We start from the raw sequence: 25,852 nt of genomic DNA on the forward strand, positions 1-25,852 counted from the left end.
AGACCCTTAGGAAGTGGGAGATGGAAAAATCAAAGGTGATCCCAAAGCTATTGATCTAAACAATGTGAAGAATAGAGTTGCCATTTAATTAGAGGGCAGATTTTGAGGGGGAGATCAGGATTTGTTTTTGGAATGCTAAGTTTGAGATGTTTGTCAGACATCAAAATGGAGATGTCAGGTGTGTGTATTTGCATGTATATGCATTTTATATCTCTCTCTCTCTGTATGTGTATATATTCAGTGTTGAGTTTAGGGGAGAGGTCTAAGCGGGAGTTACAAGCTTGGGAGTCTTAGGTTGGTAAAATAATTTTACCTTGTTATATTTCTTTGAATTGATCTCTTAACTGAAGTATTAGGACAGACTGGCAAGATCTTATATAGAGAGTGTCAAGCCTTTGAAAAGTGTTTAAAAACAGAAAGTGACTAGGAGGGGTGATGAGTAGGATCAGGAAAGAGTCATGAGGTGGGCTTCTTTGGTCATGTTTTGTTTCTTGCTCTTGGTAACTAGTTACAGTGTGTTTACTCTGCGAAAATTCATTGTTGTATACTTAAGATTTTTGCGCTTTTCTGTATGTATCTTATGATTTAGTGTATTTTGCGCTTTTCTGTATGTATCTTATGATTTAGTGTATGCATCTACATTTGTTGTTGTTTACTTAAAACAGGGAGTAGGTAAAAAGATAGACAGTACGAAGTAGTATATACTGTTTCAAATAAAGAGTAGAGACAATAACTGCTATTAGAACATAGAGAAGGCAATGGTCAGTACTGTCCTTAAGGTTTTCATTGAAAGCACTACTTAAACAAGTGGAAAAGTAGGAGAGCTTTCTAGAAAAGATAAAACAAAAATCTGTTCTTTTTTTTTCCTGGAGAAACAGGAGTGTTTAGGGACCACTGTGAAGAATAGCTTAGTTAGAAAAGGCCTCATTTTTTAAAACAGGAAAATAAAGTTAATACATATCATGTATAAATAAACCTAATTATCATATGAAGTTGACTTTTATCATGCATCAGTTATTCACAGTCAAAAGTTTTGAAGTCAGTTTATCCCTTTTGTTTGAATTAGTGATTCCTAAAAAGAATGTTTTCTTTGTATCCCCTTCGTGACTATTTTACATCAGGACTCTCTGGAGACTTTACAGGTATCCAAATAATTTTCTTCCTCACCTTTATATGTTACAAAGATAAATTACTTATGTCTTACTTCAAAACTAAAGGATTCCTCCTAACCCTTGCTGACTCTCTCCCTTCAAGGCTGAAAAAGAAGTCTGTAAGGGAGGAAAATCAAATGGTAAGGATGATCAGAAGGCCCTAAATAGTGAATTGTCTCTAGATCATCCGGTAGGATTATAATATGAGTCATATTTGTAGTTTAAAATTTCCTAGTAGCCATGGTTTAAAAAAAAGTGAAAAGAAACTGTTGAAATTATATTTAGTGATGTCTTTTGTTTTACCTAATATTATTTAAAATATAATTTCAACATGTAACCCATATGTAATAATTTTAATGCGGTATTTTTACATCTTTTTTCATACCAAGTCTTTGAAATCTGGTATTATACTCACAGCACATGTCAGTTTGGACTAGTCACATTTTTTTTAGCTCTTTATTGGAATATAATTGCTTTACACTCTTGTGCCAGTTTTTGCTGTACAACAAAGTGAATCAGCTATATTTATACATATATCTCCATATCCCCTCCCTCCCGTGACTCCTTTCCACCCTCCCTATCTCAGCCCTCTAAGTCATCACCCATCATCAACTTGATCTCCCTGTGTTATGCAGCAGCTTCCCACTATGTATTTTACATTTGGTAGTGTATATATGTCAATTGCTACTCTTTCACTTCATCCCGGCTTCCCCTTTGCCCCCCACCCTATGTTCTCAAGTCTGTTCTCTACATCTGCATCTTTATTCTTGCCCTGTCACTGGGTTCATCAGTACCATTTTTTTAGATTCCATATATATGAGTTAGCATACGGTATTTGTTTTTCTGGCTTACTTTGCTCTGTATGACAGCCTCTATGTCCATCCACCTCACTACAAATAACTCAATTTCATTCCTTTTTATGGCTGTGTAATATTCCATTGCATATATGGACCACATCTTCTTTATCCATTCATCTGTTAATGGGCATTTAGGTTGCTTCCGTGTCCTGACTATTGTAAATAGTGCTGCAATGAACATTGTGGTACATGTTTCTTTTTGGGTTATGGTTTTCTCAGGGTATATGCCCTGGAGTGGGATTACTGGGTCATATGGTAGTTCTATTTTTAGTTTTCTAAGGAAACTCCATGCTGTTTTGCGTAGTGGCTGTACCAATTTACATTCCCACCAACAGTGCAGGAGGGTTCTGTTTTCTCCATACCCTCTCCAGCATTTATTGTTTTTAGATTTTTTGATGATGGCCGTTCTGACCGGTGTGAGATGATACCTCATTGTGGCTTTGACTTGCATTTCTCTAATGATTAGTGATGTTGAGTATCTTTTCATGTGTTTGTTAGCCATCTGCATGTCTTCTTTGGAAAAATGTCTATTTAGGTCTTCCGCCCATTTGTGGATTGGGTTATTTGCTTTTTTGGTATTAAGCTGCATGAGCTGCTTGTATATTTTGGAGGTTTGGAGTGGTCATATTTTGAGTGTTCTATAGCCACTTGTAGTTAGAGTGCAGCTCTAGAACTGCAGTTGAAAGTTACTGCACAGCAGACTTTAAAAAAAAACTTACTCTTTTTTAAGTTTCACTTATTCAATAGATAGTTATTGAGTACTTTTTATGTGTCATGTATATAGCTTAGTTCAAAACACTGTACCAGAAACTACCAGATGTTTCTCTGAGATTCCATCATAAATAGTACTTCCAAAATTATACTTAGGAAAAATAGAATCTAGCTTTTTCTTATATGCTTTTTAAAATATTGGCTTGCTTGAAGCAAGTTTTTCTATTCACGTAGCCTAGATAATTGTACCTAATTATATAAAATTAAACTTTTATCTAATGGGTATTTTTTACCTTGTATTTCAGCCTTGAAAATTAAAACATCATCTAATTTATTTGAAAACTTTGCTTGGCAGTTACTGAGTTTAAAAATTAAATTGCCTGTATAAGACAAGAGTGGCTATTTTTCATAGTTTTTTCAAGCATGATTGATTCTTTTATTAATTTTGGAATGTATTAGCATAAAATATATTTTTGAGGCTGGTGAGTTTATTTACTATTAGTGTGCACCAAAAAAGCATTTTGCCTCAAATCTGTCAGTCCTGTTTCTTAAGAAAAAAAATCTTGCTTTTGGTATCTACATTTGATTATTTGAACATTTGATGGTCTAAGTAATTTCTGATATTTTTTACATAATATTTGTTATGACGTGGGTTGTCAAAAGTTTTTAAGTTATTTGGCTTGAATTTTTACATATTTTTACATAAATATATTTTAAAAACTCCCTCTCTGTTTCTTGCTCTCTCTTTGCATAGGTGTATAAAATACTAGTAAAGAAGAACCCAGAAGAAAGCTGGGTAGTTTTTAGAAGATACACTGACTTCTCTAGGCTTAATGATAAAGTAAGTACTTTAATAAATCTAAAACTGACTTTTCAGTTTTGAGTTACTATCTGTTCCTGGAGTTCTGCTGTCATATTTGTGTTTTTCTCCCTTGTTAATTACTTGAGTGAAGTCAAGTCTTTGCTATTTCCTAACAAAATTAACTGTTTCATTTAACTTTAATAGTTTGAAGTGCCATCTCTACACATAACTTCCTTTTATTGGAAACAAGTTAAAAATGTGAAAACCTTAAAATTGGCAACAGAAATATAAGTGATTGTTTATATAATCTTGTGAATTTGAAAAGATGTATATGTATAATAAGACCCTCTAAGTCATTTGACTACAAAAGAATGAACAAGAAAGAAAAATTTAGCACATTGTGTTAGTTTTCTATTGCTGTGTAACAAATTATCACAAACTCTGGCTGAAAACACACCTGTTCATTATCTAGAGATTTGGAGTGCTTAGCTGGGCTTGCTGCTTAGGATCACACAAGGTCAAAACCAAGCTGTTGGGTTGACTGGCCTCTTATCTGGAGGCTTTGGGAAAGAATCAGCTTCCAGTTATTCAGGTTGTTGGCAGAGTTTGGTTTCTTGTGGTTGTGAGACCAAAGTCGCTGTTTCCGTGCTGGTTGTCGGCCAGAAGTTGTTCTTGGCTTGTAAAGACCACTCTTAAGCCCTTGTACATGGTCCTTCCATCTTCAAAGTCAGGAAGAGCTGGTCAAGTCCTTCTTGTACTTTGACTTTCTCTGACTTTCTCTTCTGTCACCAGCCAGGAAGAAAGCTTTACCTTTGTAGAGCTCATGTGATAAGATTAGGCTCACCTAGATAATTTTCCTATCTTAAGAGCAACTGGTTAGTAACCCTAATTGCATCTACAGAATCTCTTTTGCAGTGTAATAACAAAACACGGAGGCAGCACCAGGGGCAAAGGTCATGGGGCCATCTAGAATTCTGCCCACTGCATGTGTGAAACAGATAGAGGATAACAATAAACCTCAGTACTTTAAGTACCCCTAAAAATAAGTAACCAAAAAAAAACCCAAAAAATAGAAAATTCAGCAAATGATATGAATGGGGTAATACAGAGGAAATATAAATGACCAATAAATTTGGAAATCATTTACTATCACAAGCACTCCAAGAAAAGAGAATTAAGAAACTATTTTTCACCTGTCAAGTTGACAGGCTTTAAATGGTATTATCCATTGTTGGAAACATGAGTCTTCCTAGAGGACACCCTAAAGCTGTGCATAATTTTGACACAATAATCACATTTCTGGGATTTATCCTGTATAACAGATTATGGGTATGGACAAGATTTAGCCCTAAGGATACTTACCATGATGCTTTGTGTATCGTTGTTTTCATTGTTCATGTTTTGTTTTGTTTTTAATAGTTAAAAATTAGAACCAACCTAAATTTCCAACACTAGGGAATTAATTGAGTAAATTGCAGTAAGAATTCAATAGAAAAACAGCAGCTGAGGTGTTCATAGAGTTGGAGGGAAATCACTGGGGCAGGTGGGAGTAATTGGTACTTAAGAAAGCAAGAGAGGGAGTTCCCTGGTGGTGCAGTAGTTAAGAATCCTCCTGCCAATGCAGGGGACACGGGTTTGAGCCCTGCCAGGAAGATCCCATATGCCCGTAGAGCAATTAAGCCTATGCACCACGCTCCACAACAATAGAAGCCACTGCAATGAGAAGCCTGCACACTGTATGAAGAGTGGCCCCCCACTCGTCACAACTAGAGAAACCCCGTGTACAACAACGAAGACCCAACTCAGCCAATAAATAAGTAAACTTATTAAAAACAAAAAGAAAGAAACTAAGAGAGCATTTTTCCCAAAGAAGCAAGTGGTTTATGATACTTCTGAGAGGCCGAGTAAGCTAACCTTGGACCACAAATTATTCCCTTATTTTGACATATGTTTAGAAGAGGAAACTTTACTGGTCGTATCTTTCCCATCTGCCAACGTTCCTCCCACCTTCTTTCTGGACACTTTGAACTTCTCAAGTTGGTATATTCTTAAAATGTTTGGTGATGGGAAACTCCATTTATGTGACTTTGCCACTGCCTGGATGCCAAAAAGTTTCTACCACTCTGCAAATCTCAGTTTGAATGGAAAGGTAAAATACAAAATGCTAAACTGTTTTATCCTTAATTAAGGTATTGTTAAGATGACTTTTTGTAACATGTCAAAATACTTAAAAGTATTATTTCTAACATTTCTACCATTATATATAAATTTTATTTTCTGTTTCTGAGTTCTTATAATGTTGATGATTTAAAACCTATAATTCTTTACTTCTGTTTATTTTCTTTAATGATTAAACAAACAAGAAGACCAAAGTAATCATGAAGTTACCACATACTGAAGTAGAATTCTTAGCTTTCTTTATGAAATTGTTATAATTTTTGTTCATACAGACTAATTTCCAACAATTTCAACTTTGCGCTATTTCATCCTTTATGATTTCTTATTTTTCTTTTCAGGACTCAACTGTTATTTAGTGTTTACTTCCCTTTATCTCTCTAGATTCATCTTTATTGCCAAAATATTTCTTATCTTAGGCAAGCTAAGATTTAGATAGCTCTTAAGCTTTTGAAGAAAGATTAGTAGAAGTTTAATTTAAATCTAGTAAATATCTCCTTGATACTCTAAGTTGGGCACTTAAAATTAGTAAGTGTCTATGTCAGTCTTCTAGGTACCAGAAAGAGCTCCACCCATCACCTGATTTTACTGGCAAGACTCAAAAATGTGTGTCAGAACACCAGCAGCCACACAGTTTAAATGGGAGTTATTATTTTATAATTGTTAAAAATAAATAAAATCTTAGGATCTTTCATTTTATAAAACCAATCATGAAGTGTTTGTGAAATGAGTAGTTTGAGTTAAGCACTGTGCTAGGCACTTGGTACTGTATAGAAACTACATAGACCTGATTCTAACTTTGAAAGGTTTACGTTTTCCATTTATCTATAGTAGGAGGGAAAAACTAGCCAATTGACAATATGAAAATTATTTAACATAGTTAAAATAACACTGTTTAGAAAGAAAAAATTTTCTATAGAATGCTGGTCTTTTTTTTTCTTCCTCTAATTTCCTGGGTTATAATCTGGCTTTAGTTTCTCCAGGAGTTTTTAAGAGCCTTTTCTGAGAAAGTCACAGGGCAAAGTTATGAGCGAGATCTGGAACATATAGAGCTTTCAGAGTTGAGGCATCCAGCAGGGTTGTAGGGCAGACTGGTGATGAATAGTTTGCAGAAATATGGCAATGAGAGTAGGGTTTCTCTATATTCTACTTAAAAGCTCACTGTTTTATACTTCCAGGTTGCAGAGTAGGTGAAAGCTGAGTATTTCTGTGAGGTGAAATGGTTATTCTCAGTTGGTTCCACACAGCAGAGTATAGGAAGGGAGCAGAACCATTGTCAGCTCATGGTCGCAGCAAGCCAAACTCATATGAAACTCTGGGCTAAGCTCAACCAAGCATTCGATCCTTTCATTAAAAAGAAATCCAGTGGTAATCCTCAACATGTCTGTCTCTTGGGTCACACTGTCCTGAACTGATTGACATCAGGCAGTGCATAAGTAGCGTCCTAAGATTGCCTTTTACTGTCTTTCTGGGGATTTTTTCACTTTGTCCCTTTGTTGCATTTTATTTCCTTTATCTCATGTCTTCTTTCTTGAATTACTCTTTCCTTTTAATAGAAGTAATACCCTAGCACAGTGGTCCCCAACTTTTTTAGCACCAGGGACTGGTTTCTGGAAGACAATTTTTTCACGGACCAGGGTTGGGGGGATGATTCAGGCAGTAACGCAAGCAGTGGGGAGCGATGGGGAGCAGCAAGGTAGCTTCACTTGCTGACCGGCCACTCACATCCTGCTGTGCGGCCCGGTTTGTAACAGGCTGTGGACATGTACTGGGGGTTGGGGACCCCTGCCCTAGTGGCTTCTTGAGAAAGATTATATGGGAAGTGATGTCTTTCAGACCCCACATGTCTAAAAATATTGTCATTCAGTTTTCACACTTGGTTGAAATGTGGACTAGGTATAGAATTCTAGGTTGGAAATTTTTTTTTTTTGGAATTTTGAAGACATTAAGCTATTTTCATCTTGCTTTTAGGGTTGAGTATTACCCTTGTGAAATCTAAAGCTATTTTTACTCCTGACCATTTATATGTCACCTGTTTTTTTTCTTCTTTAGAGGTCTGTTGAATCTTCTTTGTGTAATTAATCTGAAATTTCACACCAACTTTTTGTCAGGTTCTTTTCTTCTATTGTCTTGGATACTCTGTGGGCAACCCGTGTGTTTCAGTTCAGAGAAATGTTTTTGAGTTGTTTTATTAATGAATTCCTCCCTTCTAGGTTCTCAGTTCTCTCTTTCTGTAACCTCTCTTGTAAAACAGACCTTTTGGCTGTTTCTAGATCTTTTCCTCTCCTTTTTTACTACTTTTTTCTTTATTGCTGTTTTGAAGATTTCTTTATTTCTTCCTAGGACCATCTTTTTATTCTCTGAATGTCCCCTTTTTTGGTCATCTTATTATTTCTTGAATGTAATATCTTAATCCATTGAGTGTATTAGTAACTGTTTGTATTTTTATTCTTTTCTGTTGTTTTCTCCTTGTGTTGCCTGTGTTCACTGAGTTACTTTTTTCTGTTTGTCTTCCATGTTAAGTAATGGTGTGTAGTAATTCTTGGTTGTCTGGTCGTGATTAAAAGCTGGATACTAAAAGCTGATTGAAATCTCTTACTACTTGGGTGAGGCTTATGTGGACTTTAAGATTCACTGTGTAATGGGGAAGGTGGGCTGTATTAGAGAACTTCTGATGTCAGGATCTTAAGGTCATTCCTGTTGGGTCGATCTGACTCTCCAGAGAAGTGTTTTCCAATCTCCTGCCTTGTGCTGCCAGTTCATGAGCAATTTGATGTCTCTGTAAGTATAAACTTGGTATAAATTTTTCTACACTTTGAGTCATTTAGCACTCATAAACACTTTGTGAGAGCTCAATTGTGGAACACCTCACTCTTCTGAGGATTTTTTTTTAAGGGGAAAAAAATCTAACCACGCATGTGGACATATGTGACATTTAAATTTTAAAGGTTGAAATTAATAAAAAGACTATTTTTATTTCCTCCTTATGGCTGTTATTCCTTTCATTGCAAACACAGTAAACAACCAGACTCCAAGGTCTAAATTATCTATTTACATCTTGAAATCAAATCAGGGTTTTCAGTATAGAAATATAGACAGAATGTTATGTTTTATATTTTTATTTAACATTTTGCCCTGTGACTTTTTCTCTTTTGCTAGTTTTTTTCTTACATTGTGATATTTTGTCTTATATTTAAGTATAGAAATGTGAATGTACATGGTTTCATTTCATTCAGATTTATTGAACATACTGTTGACTGCTTTTAATGGAGCAGGCATTATGCTAGACATCAGGGGTACAACTATGAATAAGACAGAGTCATTGCAATGTAAAGTGATTCTCAGTCTTAGCTGTACTTTGGACTTCCCTGGAAAACTTTTTAAAATTACAGTGCCCAGGCCATATCCCAACTAATTAAATCCAAATATGTCAGAGGTAGGACACAGTCATTAATATAAGATCCTCATTAGTTATCCTCAGAAAAGAGGGAGTTGTTCTACAATGGAGCCCTCACAACATCTCTACATTATGAGTTCTTACTCAAAGTTCCTTGGGTAATTCTAGTGTGCAGCCAAGGTTTAGAATGACTGATCTGGTAGGACAGTCCAAAATTACATAAATGTTACTTAATTTACATCATGATAAATGTCATTAAAAAATAATTTAATGATTTGAGAATGTGTGGCAGATTGCCTTTTCTAAAAATGTCTGCAGCAATATTCTGAGTCCCATATGCTCTTCCAGAATCTTGCCACTGACTATCAAGAAGTAGAATCTGTTTCCTCTCTCCCTTGAAAGTGGGTGAGCTTGTGGCTAATCTAACAAATAGAGGACAGTGGAACTGATGCTGTGTGATGGTGAGACTAGATCATAAGAAGCATACATCCTGGCTTTCTCTCTTGGGATGTTCCCCTTTGAAACCCAGCCTCTCTACTGTGAGAAAGTCCAAGATACATGCAGGGGCCATGTTAGGCTTGTAACTGACAGCTCCAGCTAATGTCTCAGTCAACAAGCAGCATGATCCAGTATAAATATGTGGGAATGAACTTCAGATGCTTCCGGCTCCCAACTTCGTTTCCAGCTGAGGTTCTAATTCATCGTGAAACAAAAATAACCCATCCTCACCATCCCCTGTATGAATTACCAGCCCACAGAGTCTGTGGCCTAATAAATGGTTATTTTATACCACTGAGTTTTGAAGTAACTTGTTATCCAGTTATAGTCACTTGATCAGAGTGTACAAAGGGAAATCTATCCTAGCTTAGAAGGTGGAAAAGTCTTCCCTAAGAAAGTAAAATTTAAGCCAGATTTGCAAAATTGATTATAAGCCTAAATGTAAAAGCTGAAACTATAAACATCTAGGAAAAAACATGGAAGAAAATTTTTGCAACCTGGGAGTGAGCACAGATTTCTTAGATAGTATCTAAAACAGCATAAACCATAAAGAAAAAAATGGATGAATTAGGTAACATTAAAATTTAAATGTGCTCTGTTAAGACTGTTAACATGAAAAGTCAAGCCACAGTCTGGGAGAATATATTTGTCACATACATACCTGACAGAGGCCTTGTATCTAGAGCATATAAAGAATTCTGAAAACTTAACCAAAATACAATTAACCCAGTTTTTTTGAAGTAAAGGGTTCAGAAGATTTGAATAGATAATTCACCAAAGAAGATATGCAGATCCAAGCACATGAGAAGATATTTAACACCATTTGTCAACAGAGAAACGCAAATTAAGACCACAGTGAAATACTACTGCACGCCCACTGGAATGGCTAACATTAAAAAGACAAACAGTGCCAAGTGTTAGCAGGGACAGGGAGCAACTGTAACTCCTCTGCATACACAACTAGTAGAAATCAAGAAAAAATCAAGCCATAAAAAACAGCTGAATTTAATTATTTTATTGTAAGCGTGTTTCATGAATAGTTTCACATAGTCAACAGGATAGATTTTTAGAATTCATATAATTGAGTTGAACATTGTCTTCTTTCTTCTTTTTCAGTTAAAAGAGATGTTTCCAGGCTTTCGATTAGCACTTCCACCAAAACGCTGGTTTAAGGATAATTACAATGCCGACTTTTTAGAAGATAGACAATTAGGATTACAAGCATTTCTTCAAAATTTAGTAGCTCACAAGGACATTGCTAACTGGTATGTAACAGATTGAATAGAGGTTATAAATGCATTCCGATAACTGGTTTAAGCTAAAGAATAAATCAAGGACCATATTTATTCAAGCACAAAAGTAGGAGTATAATTACTTATCCTCTCTAATAAAGCACTAACTGTGCTTTTCTTACCTTGTTTCAGTAAGGACTTTATTTGGCATTTGACTTATATTAACACTTCCAAAAAGTCAGCAACATTGAAAATTCAATGTGTCATATATTCAAGCCACCCAGCTGTAAACTTGATTTTAGTATTTTAGTAATAATTTAAACAGAGTGGCTCACATATTGGTAGATTTTTGGTTAATATGACACTATATAATTTTGACGATAATATTTATATTTTTCCAAAGTAATGCAAAAATATAAAAATTGTGAAGTACAGAGGGTAAAGTGAAAATACCAGAAATCATTAAAAAAGGAAAAAAAATGATCTGTATGGGTTTTTTGTATCTGAATATATTTACAAGAAAATTGCTATATGATTTAATATCATCTGGGTATCTAATTTTGGAACTTATATTATCAGATAAATTAGAACCATTTTGAAAAAAATTAGAGAGCACTTTACAATGCAGCAGTAGCATACTGTATAGATAGCTATGTCTGTAACTGTCTTTAGCAATTTTTCACATAAGAATGGAAAACATAAGAAAACTGCCCTCACTTTTTTCACCCTTTTTTCTTAGTCTTTCTTTTATGTATATCACCTTATATTGCACACATACTACTTTACTTCTTAATGTGCACTGTCTAAGCTCAATGACTGCTTAAGATCTCTGCCCATCCCCCCTCACTTTCCTCTAATAAAGGAACTACAAGCCAAACCGTTTGTCTCATTTCCAGATTCACATCTGCAGTTACCTCCTTGACATCTCCTTCAGACACCTCCACATGACCACAAACCAAGAACAGACTTCAAAGCTTACTCTCTAACTTTTCCCCAAGGTTCAGCATCATCCTCTACCCAAAACCCACAAGTCATCTGGACACATCCCTGCCTTTATACTTTAAATACTAGTCGAATCTGTCTACTTTTGTTCATTCCTGCCATCACCACCCTAATCTAAGCAGTTCTCTCTCACTTTAATTACTCCTTTCCCACCGCTCATCTTCCTTATCCACTCATTTCTGTACCTACTGGAGTCCCAGCGATCTTTTGTAATGCAGCTTAAATCATCCTTTCTGGTCCCTGACCACCTGCATGTCTTTCCAACTTCATGTTTTGTTATTCCTCCCTGCCCCCATTCTCTGTACATCAGCCATACTGGTCTTGTAATTTTTCCAAGTCACCTGCTCCTTGATCTCTTTGGACCTTCAAATATGCTGTTCCTCGGAAAGGCAACATTTCACATTACTACCCTTGCCCCCCCAGCCCCGGCCTAGATAACTCCTTCAGGGTTCAACACAGACTTTTAGGTAACTGGCTATCCTGACCAACCCCTCACCTACCACCACCACCAAAAACGAGGTCAGGTCTTTCTCATAGATTCTTCTCAACTGGTTCTGAAAGTCAACTCCTAATGCCTTAAGACACCAATTGTATGTAATGAATTAACTTCTCTCTAGTACTTCTAGGATGATACTAGCTATATACTAGTTCTAAGAGAATTGAGAAAATAGTCACTCATATCATTGTCACTAGGATTTAATCCTCTCATGGAATCCCTGCTGAGAAAGGCTGGTTGGTACTTTCACAGCATTTCAGTTTGTAACTTTTTCTGTGATTATGTAATTGTGTTCTCCCACCAGGCTGTAAGGTACATACATGATAGTAGGCCATGTGGCTGTTTTACCCACCGTTCAGTGTGCAGCGCTTAGCACAGTGCAACACAGATTCCGTGCTCAGCAAGTACTTGTTGAATGAATGGCAGAACTGTTGATACTTGCTGTTGTACTCTTCATAAGAAACAGAGACTGAAACAAACATGACACAACTTAGCCATTGTGTGTTCTAGTCTAGGTGGTAGGAAGACGGATGCTCCCTACTTTTCTATATTTTTTTACATCTCTCCAAAGAAAAAAAAAAAAAAGGTTAGTGTTAATTCAGATACACAAAGCAGGAATAAAAACCAACAAACTAAAATCAAAGAGAAAGCCTTTGAAGAAAATATATTTTGCACCATACCATAAAAGAAGACTTCTACAAGCTAAGAAGTCAACACATAATATCCCCTTTCTCTTATTCCTTATTCAGTAAACCTTTATGTCTCTGTATTGAAAATATGGTAAATTAAAATCAAATTTAGTCTATAAATGACTATACTCTTTATTTAATGAAATATTAAATAGTAAGAACCACGTTGATAAACTCATCTTGTGATTTCTTGATTTTTTTAAACATTAAAAGTATAACTTAGTTGAGACATTAAAAGTATATCTTAGTTGAGATGTATCTTTTTTTTAAATTATTAATAATACATCTCTGTATGGTAAAATTCAAGATCCTTTTTCTTCTAAAACTGCAGTCCTTAGAACAGTGATAGTGATCTTGTTCAAGTCATAGATGGGTGTTTCAGAGAAAGAAAGATTTCTTGGTCAAATAAGTTGGGGAAAGGTTTCATTTGACATTCCTAGAATATTAAGGATTCTAAGAAGTCTTGCATGAAAACCTCTAGCGTGCCTCACATTTACTTGCCTACTTATTTTTGTCATATATCTCAAACATTTAAGGAATACAGTAAGATAATTTAAATAGAACTCTAAACAAGATTTGCATAACTTGTTTATTCTAGGATACTATGTTTTTTGTGAGTGGTGAATAGCATTTTTTATTTCACAATTTAAGCAGTTTCTTAATAAATTACTGTTTAAAACATGACTTGGCAGAGGTGAGGGTTATTCATCTGTGTCTTAAGCATTTGCCCTTTGTCATACTAAGAAGAGTATAAAAGAAGCTGAGGATATACTTACTGATCTTAATTCATTTAAAGAAATTAGACTTCCATTTGAACAAAATAAGGGAGTTTATGAAGTCCTACTTGGCATGATACAGATTATAAAAGTAAAAGGAATTCAGAGAAGGGGAAGATCAGTCCTGTTTGCAATGAATCAAGCAATAGTGGGGTAGGGAGTGGGGCCTGAGAACCTTGAACAATAGATTAAGATTCTGGGTAGGAAGACAAATAATTAGAAAATACCCAGAAAGTCTGAGGTTGCCAAACAGCCAATTATGAATTTCTCTGAAGGGAGGAAAGGATAAAGACAAAATCCCAATACTTCTTTATAAAAACGTGAAACTGCATACTTATGAATCACCACTTAAAATACCAATTAGTTTACATTACCTGTTGCTACGCCTGTTAGCATCCTGATACAGTTTGAATGGCAGTATAGAAAATTACTCTTTATATAGCCAAGTAATTATCTGATATTAATTCTTTATACAGTTCTTTCACTTTCCTTTTTGATTCCTCAGCACTTCACAGTTATTTCTTAACCTTCATGTTGTCTAAGAGCTCGCCAACATGCAAGTGGCAGCTCTTAATATTACAGCTTCTCTAGCTATAATAAATCAGAAGTGAAAGAAAATAAGAACTGAAGGGATGTTAAGAATTGTTGGTTTAAATGTTTTAAGAGAATATTGTTTTCAGATGCATTTAGAGAATACAAAGTAAGAAAACAGATAAAAATGTTAGCATTTTTATGATAAAGGATTTATTATTGGTTTTTGTTTGCTTCATAAATGTTCATTTAGGTCTTAATATGTATAAGGTATTACAGCTACACAAAGGTACATTAGATGCTAATCCTTTAGTCAAGAAAACTGAATAGGAAGAAGACACACCCAAAAAAACTAATGAATAGAGTTTGAACTCTTTCAGAAGAGGAAGAGAGAGAACTTTTGACTGGAAGAATTAGAGGAGGATTCCTAGAGGGTGATATTTGAGCTGGATTTTAAAGAATTAATGCTATTTGGACCAACAAAGAGGAAGTAAAGTATTTTCTAGGTGAGAGGGAATATTATATCAAAATGCAGAAGCAAGTAGGCACAGTCCTGTACATGAGATAGCACGTAACTCAGCTTGTCAAGGTGAAGGCTGTGTAAAGATGGATGGAGGGGGAAGGTCTCATGTTGCAGAATCTATAACATTTAAAATGTAGCTATTTATTGTTTTATTCTGACTTGTGCTACTTTGAAATAATTACATCATTTAATCAGCACAGCAAATATTTTACTATTCTCTTTTCAGAATTACTACACATAAGTCCTGATTTACCAAATATTTCTTAATTGTTTAAAATACAAGGGTCAAATTTAATATAATTTTTCCTTATATTACCATTCATCTATAAGTAGTTCAGTGCCAAAATTCAGTGTTTTAAATTCTACATCTGTTAAAAGAAAATAAGTTCAGGTGGATCTGGATTCACAGCAGTTTATGATTTAAAAAAATATATATATATATGTATATAGTATATAGTATCCAAACATTTACATGAGGAAACAGCTGAAATAAATGAGAATTTACCGTTTGAAAAGAAAAAGTACTTGGGAGGACATGATAACCATCTTCACATATTGGAAAGATTGTGGTGGGGAAAAGAATTAATCAAATGATATTTAGCTTTAAAGCGGTGCTTCTCCAGCTGTAGTATGCATCTTGTTCAAATGCAGGTCCTGTGTTAGCAAGGTCTGGAGTGGAGATTCTGCATTTCTAACAGGTTTCGAGGTGTTGCTGACGCTGCTGGCCTAGGACCTCATTTTGAACAGCAAGACTAACATGTAGAACTGGGAATAAGTGAGAAGTTAGAGAAAGCCCCCATCAGCTCGGATAAAAAAGAGTTCCATGTCGTTTCAAGCTGTCTGGTATAAAAATGTTCTGCCTTTTGAGAAAGTGAGTTTACCTTAAGTATTTGAAGAGATAAAGCTAGACAACTATCAGTGGTATTAAAGAGGGAATTATTACATGGGATATATTGAATTAGATGATTTCTTAGGTCTCTTCCAGTTGTAAAATTCAATAGAGCTATAATTTTTTAGCAAGAACATGTAAAGAAAGTATTTTTTATACATTTTCACATCTTCTCACAGAAAATTTTATTAATGTGTCTAAGTTCTTTTCATATATGAAGATACTGTCAAGAGAGGTTGGGTTACGTCTTAGTATTCTTATAAAATGAAAGAATTCAGTTATATATGCAATAACTTATATAATGCCAGCTCATGAGAATGAACACATTATTGCTAAAGTTGGTTGGATGATTTTTACCACAAAATACTAGTCTGGTAGACATTCAATTATGGACAGTTTTTTTTTTAATGCAATAAATCTAAATATTTTGGTATTCAGATACATGTAAACTCTTACCTAGTTAAATTGAGCCTCAAAGACCTTATGCAAAATTCAGTTTTCTGGGCTTAGTAGTGAAATAATTTTAAGCAGTTACTTAACTGATTTTAATCAGTGTCTCCAATTAGAAAATGAAGTAATGGGACCAGATGTTCTCTAAAAATCCCCTTTCAGCTCTAAACTTCTCATATACTGTTATTTTTGTTGTGCTTCTTTATAAATCTTGAAGTCATACCATCAGAAACAGCCGGCTTCTACCCTTCTTTTAACAGCCAGCTTCTAACCTTCTTTTAACTCTTTTAACCTTGGTCTTACCTGTTGCTGTCCTAAGCTTACTTTCTTGTGAAAGTAGGCATATCTGTTGAAAACTAAAATACATCTCAAATTTGAGAGTTGTGCTATATTATTAATATACAACAGGGGATGGAAATTTCTTCTGATGCTCTTAATAGTTTCATTAATTTTTTTTTCTAATTGCATAGCTCTTACATTTTTTGAATACTTATTCTGTGCTGTGCTAATTGATTCAGATTCGGTACAGTCCTGAAACTTGTCATCTACTTTTTGGTGAAGCACACTGCTTGGTAAATAGACAATACTAATAATACAGTGTAATAAGTTCTATGAAAGGGATCTCTTCAAGGTGGTGTGGTAATGCACGTAGGAATACTGAACCTAGTAGAGTGTAGAGGAAGGGGATTTAATCAGAAGATTCTGTGAGGAGATAATAGATGAGCGAGTCATGAGGAAGTCTGAGTTAGCCAGGGGAAGGTGGGAAGGATGGGCCAGGATGTTAGTAGCAAGCGTGAAACTACGAAGTAGACATGAGGATGTACTATTGCTGAAGTGTCAAGTGAGAAGGGCAATTAAAACTTGAATGTACGCAGGTGCTTTATGCTAACACCAAGACCTTGGCTTTGTTCCCTCTTGTTAGAGGAGGCGTAGATGGGTTTGAAACTTGGTTTGACATAAAACATTTGTTTTTGAAGTATTTTGTATTATAAGGAATAAACGAGGCCCTAGAGCCAGGCCTGCACATCCACCACAGGGAGGTAAACGTAAGCCCTTCAGTCCCTATGCTCAGGGCTGTATTTAATGTCAAATTTTTATTTTCTTTTTACTGAAGAGAAATAGTAACTGATAAAACATTTCTATCTGAAATCCCTCCATTAATATTTTCATGCAATGACTGTTCATGCTTAATTCAGTTTGACAGAGTTAGTATCTAGTGTTTTTAGTTCTTTTTTTATTTAGTTCTTTCTTGACCTTTTAATGAATTGTAGGCATTAGTTTTAGCTTTTTTTTAATATAAATTTTAATATGAATTTTGCAATAAAGAGCACATTTAGCTATGAAATTACTGGTCTTTTAAAAAAATTGTGGAATGTAAACAAATGCATACCCATGAAAGAAAAAAAGGAAGATATATTGTGAAACAGAAGGTGAAGATTCACTGGATGAAATAGTTTTTTAAGTTTAAAATTCTTACAGTAAAACTCTTTCAAAGGAAACTTTTTCACGAGACTCAAAGGAAGAGTTTAAGTTATAGGGCGAATTTGTTCTGATAAAAGCAATGCTGAAGGATACCATCTCTGGTTTCCTTATATTCAGACAAATTAAGTCAACAACGATGACAGTTTTAAAATAGAGATTTCCCAACCACACTAAAAAGTTACTCTAGGTAATAAAGAGAACAGAAAGATAGTCTTTTCTTACCTTTCAGTTCCAAATTGTTGGATTTTCCTTAGATAGGTTCCTCTCCTATTCTGATGTTTTTCTTATACTCATGGTCGAATGGAAACAAAGGTATTAAAGACTGAATACAAAAGAGAGGTTGTAGTGAACCTATCATTGAACACATAAATAAATAAAGAGTAAAACTTGTTTTTTTAAATTGACTTCTATTTAATCCATAGACCGTTTAATAATACAGGCTCTTTGGTACTTATACTTTATTTGAATTTACTTGATTTATTTATAAATCATACACTGAAAACATACAAGAAATCACTGAGCAGAGCCATGGTACATATAGACAGTCAAATATTTATCAAATCTAAATAAAGTTCTTTAGTCAGTGATTCTCAAGAAGGGAAGGGCTTCCTTTTTTAGGAGGGGAAAAAGATATCAGAATTTTTGAGAAAGAAATTGTTTCCTCAAACACTACCATCTGCCAGACATTCTTGTGTTTCCCTTTCCTTGGATGGGAAAAGAGCTTGAGAGTATTGACTTTCTTCCTCCATCGACCGAGTCCTATTGAAACAGAAGAAATGTGTTGAACCCCTGAACAAAGTGTTTTGTAAATCACAGTTGTAGTGCCAGTTTTAAATTTCATTCTTATGCTGCAGATTAAACAATGTAGGGCATAGAATATAACCTTGGAACTACAGTGAAAAAAAATTTAGAGCATCCATTGGATTTCATTTGAGTAGAACTCTAGTGAACCATAAATCGTAAAGGTTTTTAGGGAAGGATAATGAAATGGAATAACTACTCCAAAAAATGTTTCCTACAGCTGGGCACATTGTCGACATCACTGTGGATCTTGGGCTAAATTTCTGCTACAAACCAAAGGTATAAAAAGAAATACACATATTCCTTTACCTACTTTTTCTTTCCTAGCAACAGCATTCTAATAATTAGAGTAATTGTGAACATAAAAATGTTACTAAAGAATGAGGAAATCAGAGTATAAACCTATAAGAAATACTGTCACACATTAAGTAGTCATACACTGAAAGTATTTAAAAAAAGACTCATAAACTTCTTAGCACTTTCCTTTTCAGTCTAAGGGCTGTTCTCTCGGTTTCATCCAAACCTGTCAGTCCAAAGATCAGTTTATTTCTTGTGGCTCATTTCTGCCTAATAGTTGGTTTTCCAATATAAATAGTGGGTGGATAGAAAGTACAGTATCTAAATCAAAGAACATATGGTGGTCCTGCTCCTCTCTATACTATTAGACCAGCTGCAGTATTCTAGAGACTTTGATTAAAGAAAGATACAGAGAAATTAAATGTGGTCACAAAGAAATGATCAGCAAGGGGAAAGAATCCAATGAACCAAAACATAAGAGAAAAGAATTTAAAGGTAGAAAAAGGGCTTCCTAGGTGGCGCAGTGGTTAAGAATCCGCCTGCCAATGCAAAGGTCACGGGTTCAATCCCAGCTCCAGGAAGATCCCACATGCCGCGGAGCAACTAAGCCCGTGTGCCAAAAAAAAAAAAAGGTAGAAAAAGACATATATTTACACTTAGGAGACAGATTTAAGGTCTAGCTCTACCATTTGCACTAATGACCTTGGGTGGGTCCTTTTACCTCCCTGAACTTTATTATCATTTGTAAAATGGAGATATAATGCCTGTCCTCACCCCACATGATTGTTGTGGAAACTGAGTAAAGTAGGATATGTAAAAGCCCTGTGTGTGTATTGTATTTTGAAAATGTTAGAAATGGTAACCATGTGAGGTGATGGGTATGTTAATTAGTTTGATTGTACTTCATATTTCACAATGTATACGTGTATCAAGTCAAGTTATATACCTTAAATATATACAATTTTTAATTGTCAATTGTATTTCAGTAAAACTGGAAAAAAATGTTGGCTCCATGAATGCAGAAGACCATATAGGCTTTAAGTACTCAGTAAATTTTGTTACATGAAAAAGAAAATGTTAGTGTATTACTGTTGCTTCTTGGAGGTACAAAGTTAGAGTAAATATAACATTTTTAATATATTTTTAGGGTGGTCATGTGAAAGAGGGCTTAAATTTACCTTGAAGGGCCCCAGAAAGCAGAACTAAGATTCGTGCATAGAAGCTTCAGGGAGAAAAGTTCGAGCTCAGTGAAGAAGTAATTTTCTTATTTTCCGTGTTATTCAAACATAAGATGGTTTATGTTAAGAGACAGAGTAGTTCCTATTTCTAGAGATGTTTAGATATTTTCTTGGGTGAACATGTAAAAGGGATAATATAAACAACATCCTATGGATAATTCAACTAGATCACATTTAAGATCCCATCCATCTCTGTTATTTTGTGATTATGAATACTCGAGTTTTTTCTGTTTCCTTGAGTGTATGTTTTTTATTATCTATATTACCAAGATTTTATACTCCAGAAATTGGCTCCTCTTTTTTCTTTCTTTGGGATCTTCTGGATTACTTTCTTAACAGCACTTCTCTATATTAATGCAGTTTTTTCCTTTGGAGAGATTTTACTAAAAATCCCATTTATCTCTTTATCAGCATCCCCTTCATCATCATCCTTTGTCTCCACATTTTTGTTTTAACAGACACGTAGAGCTGTCTCTCAATCCAAAATTACTTTTCAGAAAGAGGAATATTTTGTAACAAGGAAGTTCAGTTTTCTACCTTCTTACCTTGTTTCTGATAATTGAAAAGTATAAATATAACAATATCATATTATTTCATTATTTTGAATTTTATGGTAATTCAGAAATGGGCTGATCAGAATTCCTTCTCTTGAACTCTCTAGGGAAAATATTTAAGTAAATTAGTTACTATACTAATGTTTTATTAAACCTGACTGTAAGAAATTTAACTTGTTCCATAGAAAATACTTTTCAGTTTCTTTAGAATCATCTCCTGAAGAAGAAACAAGTATAAATTAGAAATTGTATTTCTTCATAACAAAATAATGACTTTTTTTAGATTAGTTCAAATTAATATTTCTTTTAAAGTAATATTATGTCTGTTCACCATTTAGGTTGGTTTTGTTTACCATTATTCTGATTTATGTTTTATGTCATAATATTTATGTAGCATAATTTCACAGTCTCTATTTATAGTCATAAGATCTTAGAAATAACCTAAAATCTTTGTATCTTCTACAGATTTTATATCTGTATTTTGTTACTTGTATGAAAACACGTAAGCCATCTTGCTTTTTTTCGTTTATCAGCAGAACCAACTTGTTTAAAACACTATAGCTTCAGAGTAACTTTTGTTTTGTGCTGTCTTCTGTAAACTTATTTGTACCCCAGATAATTTTTTTTTTCCTTTGAAAGCCTTGCAGTGAGAGAATTTCTTTGTCTGGATGATCCACCAGGTCCGTTTGATAGCCTAGAAGAAAGCAGGGTAAGTGCTGTATTATATATCACATGAAAAGAGGAACAAATAATACCGTACAATAACTACATTGTTTCTTGAATGGAAGAGCAAATAGCAAAATTATAATTTCAGACCATGGTAGTTTTGCACAGAAAGCTTTTAATGTTTGAGTCAAAGCTTTCTTTCATTGAAATACATGAACCTAATTCAGTGAAAAAATAAAAATTCGTACATGTCTTATAGTCAATGAAGCTCTAAAATTAAATTCTCCATTTATTCTCTTTATTTTACCGTTTCAGGAAAAAAAGATTGTTTGGAAATTTATTTTACATTTAAAATTAACATTTGTATGCTGAATTTTCTTCCAAGTATCAAAGAACCTACAGTTAAAATCAAATTTAAAAAAAGCAGTCTTCAGAAGTAGAAGTTATCTTATCAATTCAGCTCAAGCTTGTTGCTACTCAAATTACGCTAATTGACGTGTTAAAGTGGCCTATTTCTTGAAGCAATTGGCTAGATTTACAAACAGATTTGGTAATAATAGATTAGCTAGGATTTTATGCAAGTTTTTCTTCCAAATGTTTAATGGTGTTTAAATGGAACAGATTTAATTGGTAGGTTTGTAATGTTTTCAATTAAACTGAGTCAGTTCTTTGTATTAGGGGAATGCCATAGCTTTTTTTAAAACAGCTTTATTGAAGTAAAATTTTCACCCATAAAATTTGCTATTTGTATGTCATTGCAAATATGCAATTTAATAACTTTTAGTAAATTTGTAGAGTTGTGCCTCCATTACCATAATACAGTTTTGGAAATTTCCATCACCTCAGAAAAATTCTACAAGCCATTTTGCAGTCGTTCCACACTCCCAGCCCCAGACAACTACTGATCTGCTCTCAGTCTCCGCAAATATGTCTTTTCCGGATATTTCATATAAATAGAATCACAGTGTGTGTGTGTGTGTGTGTGTATGTGCATATAAGTATATATGTGTGCCTATATATATATAATCTGTGTACAATATGCATATTGTATGTGCAATATATATATGCAATGTGCGATAGTATACAGTATATGTAATCTTTGCATCTAGTTTTGTTCACTTAACATAATGGTTTTGAGCATCATCCATGCTGTAGTCTGTCATCTATGTTATAGTCTTCATTACTTTTATTATTGAATGATTTTCCATTGTATACATATGCCACTTTTTGTTTATCCAGTCACTACCTGAGGGATATTTGGATTGTTTCCAGTTTTATGCTGGAATAATGCTGCTGTGAACAATTTTATAGAAGGCTTTTTGTGGACACTCATTTCTCTTGGGTTGATACCTAAGAGTAGAATATTTGGTTATATGGCAAATTATATTTAACTTTTTTAAGAGACTTACAAAGAGTTTCCTCAGGTAGCTGCACCATTTTACATTCACACCAGTGTATGAGAGTTCCAGTTTCTCCATGTCCTCACAAATATTTGATAGTCTCTGTCTTTTGGATTATGGCCATTCTTGTAGGTGTGAAATATGGTATTTCATTATAGTTTTAATTTGTATTTCCATAATGATTTTTATGTTAATCGCTTCTTCATGTGCTTTTTTACCATTTGTATGTTTTCTTTGATGAATTGTCTATTTTCTTTTGCTTATTTTTTTAGTTGGGTTGTTTGTCTTATTGAGTTGTAAGAATTCTTTATTTTGGATACAAGTCCTTTATCAAATATATGATTTGCAGATATTTTCTCATAGTCTGTATGTGTCTTTTCTTAATGGTATCTTTTGAAGTGCTGATAATGTTTTTAATAATAATGAAGTTCACTTTATCACTTTTCTGTTTTGGCTTATGCTTTTGGTATTGTATCATAAGAACTCTTGGCCTAAGACAGGGCCACAAGGATTTTCTCCTATTTTTTTTTCTAGAAGTTTTATAGTTTTAATTCTCACATCCATACTGAGCTAATTTTGTATAAGGTGTGAAGTAAGGATCTTAAGTTTCTATAGGTATTTAAATGTGTCAGTACCCTGTGTTGGATTGTATTGGCACCTTTATCAAAAGTCAAGTGAACGTGAAAGGAAGAGTTTGCTTTTGGACTCTTCTCTTTCATTGCTCTCATTACCTATCCTTATGCCAATACTGCACAGTAGAAATGAGTATAGAGAGTAAATGACAAAAACACTAGAGATGTTGATGAAGCAGTGGGAGAGGAGGAGAAGGGGAAAATGGAAGAGACTGGGTTACCTGGGTTATAGAAAGTAGCAAAATGCAGTGATCTGAGATGCTTGCCTAGTGGCTTTGATGATTAAGTGGTAGAACAGATATTCCCTTGGGAGGGCATTTAACCTACCATTGGTACATCCAATTGAAGGGGACCAGTAGGCATATGAATGATATCTATGTACTCAGGAAAAGTCTGGGCTGGAGATTAACAAAAAAGAAAAAAAACAAAACAAATTGGAAGTCGATAGCAAATAGTATAGGTTATAGTTGAAGTGATAACAGTAATTGCCCAAGGATGACACACAGAGCAAGAGAATGTATAATCAAGGACAAAACTCTGATAAATGCCCACATGCAAAGAACAAGTAGAAATCTAAGAAGTAACTGTAAAGTTAGGGGAACCAGGAAGTTTCACAGAGGCCAATAGAAAAGGATTCCTTTTTCTTTTTCTTTTTTTTTTTTTTTTTTTTACTTTTTAAGTCAGTAGTGACATGTTATGAAGTTGATAAAATCAGTACTTTGGATTTGATGATTAGAAGTTATTGTTAGCATTTGCCTGGGCATAATTAGTAGAGAAAAGAGAGTAAAACTCTTAATGATTTTAGTCATGAATAGGGATGCTAAATTTGAATGATAAAAACTTTTTCCCATGGAATTTTTTTTTTATTTTGAGAAGAACGAGATGAGTTAGTAGCTAGAGAGAAAGACTCATATCAAGAGAGTGGTAGACATGACTTTGTTTTTATGTGGGGAAATTTTTAGGGTTTGTGTAATCAACTTCAGTCAAGTTGATTAAATAAACTTAAGGGTCAAAAGAGAGGGAAAGGTTGAAAATTTAAGAGAGAATGTATGGGATAAGGCAAGCTTCCAAAGGAGATAGGCCTTAACTTGAAGAGACACATATTCTTGAGGACAGTAATGGGATGCCAATGTAGTTAGGATTCTGGAAGAGTAACTTGGTTTTTCTGGTTTAGGAATAAAGATCATCTCCTGGACTTGGGATCACCAGTAGTAACATGTTGTAGGGGATTTGCCAGGGGTGAAGGTTTAAAGTAGTCACACAGGAGACAGGGAATGATAGGTAACTAGGAACAATTAAAAGAATTGATCAGCAACACTGATATAATCATCTAGGACTGGGCAAAAACAGACTAAGAAGAACAGAAACTAAAACAGTGGTTATTAGTAATTTTTTCCCAGTTATACACTGGAGAATTATCACATATTCACTTCGGGCATCCTGGCTTACTACTAAATAATTCCCAAGAAAAGGAACTTGTATTTATTTATAAGTTCCCCAGCAGAAGGGGACAAAGATAGCAGAGACCTAAAAAGATGAGGATGGAGAACAAGTCATCTGGGTTGTATACATGTTATTTTGATTATCTATGTTCTTTGACTCTTTGGTTATGCTCCTGAGAAAGGTATTGCATAAGTAATTTATGTTATTCTCTTTCTGCATGTGTTTTTTATTTGCTGTTTGTTTTTAAGGCTTTCTGTGAAACTTTAGAAGAAACAAACTACCGTTTTCAAAAAGAACTACTTGAAAAACAAAAAGAGTTGGAATCACTGAAGAAACTGCTCAGTGAGAAGCAGCTTCTTATAGACACTCTAGAGAACAGAATCAGGTGTGTGGTGATGCTTGCAATTTCACTCTGACTAATGCAGCTCAGTAATCTGGACTAAATGGCCTTTGTACATTAGTTAATACAATTTAGGAAATTTCTGACTCCAAAAGTCTTAGACATATGGTGTACATCCTTGTAGAGTGAGAAAATTGTCTGTTGTTTGATTATTTATTTAGAAGGCTGAAAATTGGAAGGAAAATAAAGCTCCAGCTGTGCACCAAGACAAACATTCTTTATTTTAACCAATTTGAATGGTATCTTTATTTCTAGGCATTTATGCCCACTTTTCACATATGAAAGTTCTAGTTTGCCTTCCTGTCAGCATATGTCGAATTGATGTTAAAATCATTTTAAATTAGTCATAAGTACTGATTTCACTGTTGATACCCAATCAGCAGTTTATTAGGTATATGACTATACTTAGAGCAGCTGAAAGCTACTAAAGCTACATGCATTCACAACAATAAATATATACCTATTTTATTCATAGAAAATAACTTATTGCTGTATTTTACCTTTAGGACATTAGAACCTGAAGAATCGCTGCTTGTATCAGGAACACAAGGTGGACAGATCTTAAAGGTGGAGTCTTCTGCACTTGAGGTTGACCAAGATGTCTTGGATGAAGAATCTGGGTATATAATGTTTGGCTTATTATACCCTGAATAATTGGAGGGAAATAGTCATAACACTCTATGGAGTATGTTTTTATGAACTCAGTGTTACTGTATCATGAGTTTGTTGAGCGAACAGAGGAAGACTATAGATATTCTAG

General features: G+C 34.3%; 1 protein-coding gene across 4 annotated transcripts in view; it reads left to right on the forward strand.

The window, feature by feature from the left end:
• Positions 1-25,852, forward strand: part of SNX16 (sorting nexin 16) — a 38,929-nt gene that overhangs the window by 5,158 nt on the left and 7,919 nt on the right. For 3 of the 4 annotated variants that reach the window (XM_057736119.1, XM_057736122.1, XM_057736120.1), the window contains 5 exons: positions 3,474-3,560; positions 10,708-10,856; positions 21,191-21,260; positions 24,941-25,077; positions 25,599-25,712. In XM_057736119.1, the coding sequence (XP_057592102.1) occupies positions 3,474-3,560; positions 10,708-10,856; positions 21,191-21,260; positions 24,941-25,077; positions 25,599-25,712 (557 nt within the window). The remainder of the gene's footprint in view (positions 1-3,473; positions 3,561-10,707; positions 10,857-21,190; positions 21,261-24,940; positions 25,078-25,598; positions 25,713-25,852) is intronic. The other variant, XM_057736121.1, reaches the window with a different exon arrangement.

The sequence above is a fragment of the Hippopotamus amphibius genome, chromosome 5 (genome assembly GCF_030028045.1).
Source record: "Hippopotamus amphibius kiboko isolate mHipAmp2 chromosome 5, mHipAmp2.hap2, whole genome shotgun sequence".
NCBI classification, from domain to species: Eukaryota; Metazoa; Chordata; class Mammalia; order Artiodactyla; family Hippopotamidae; genus Hippopotamus; species Hippopotamus amphibius.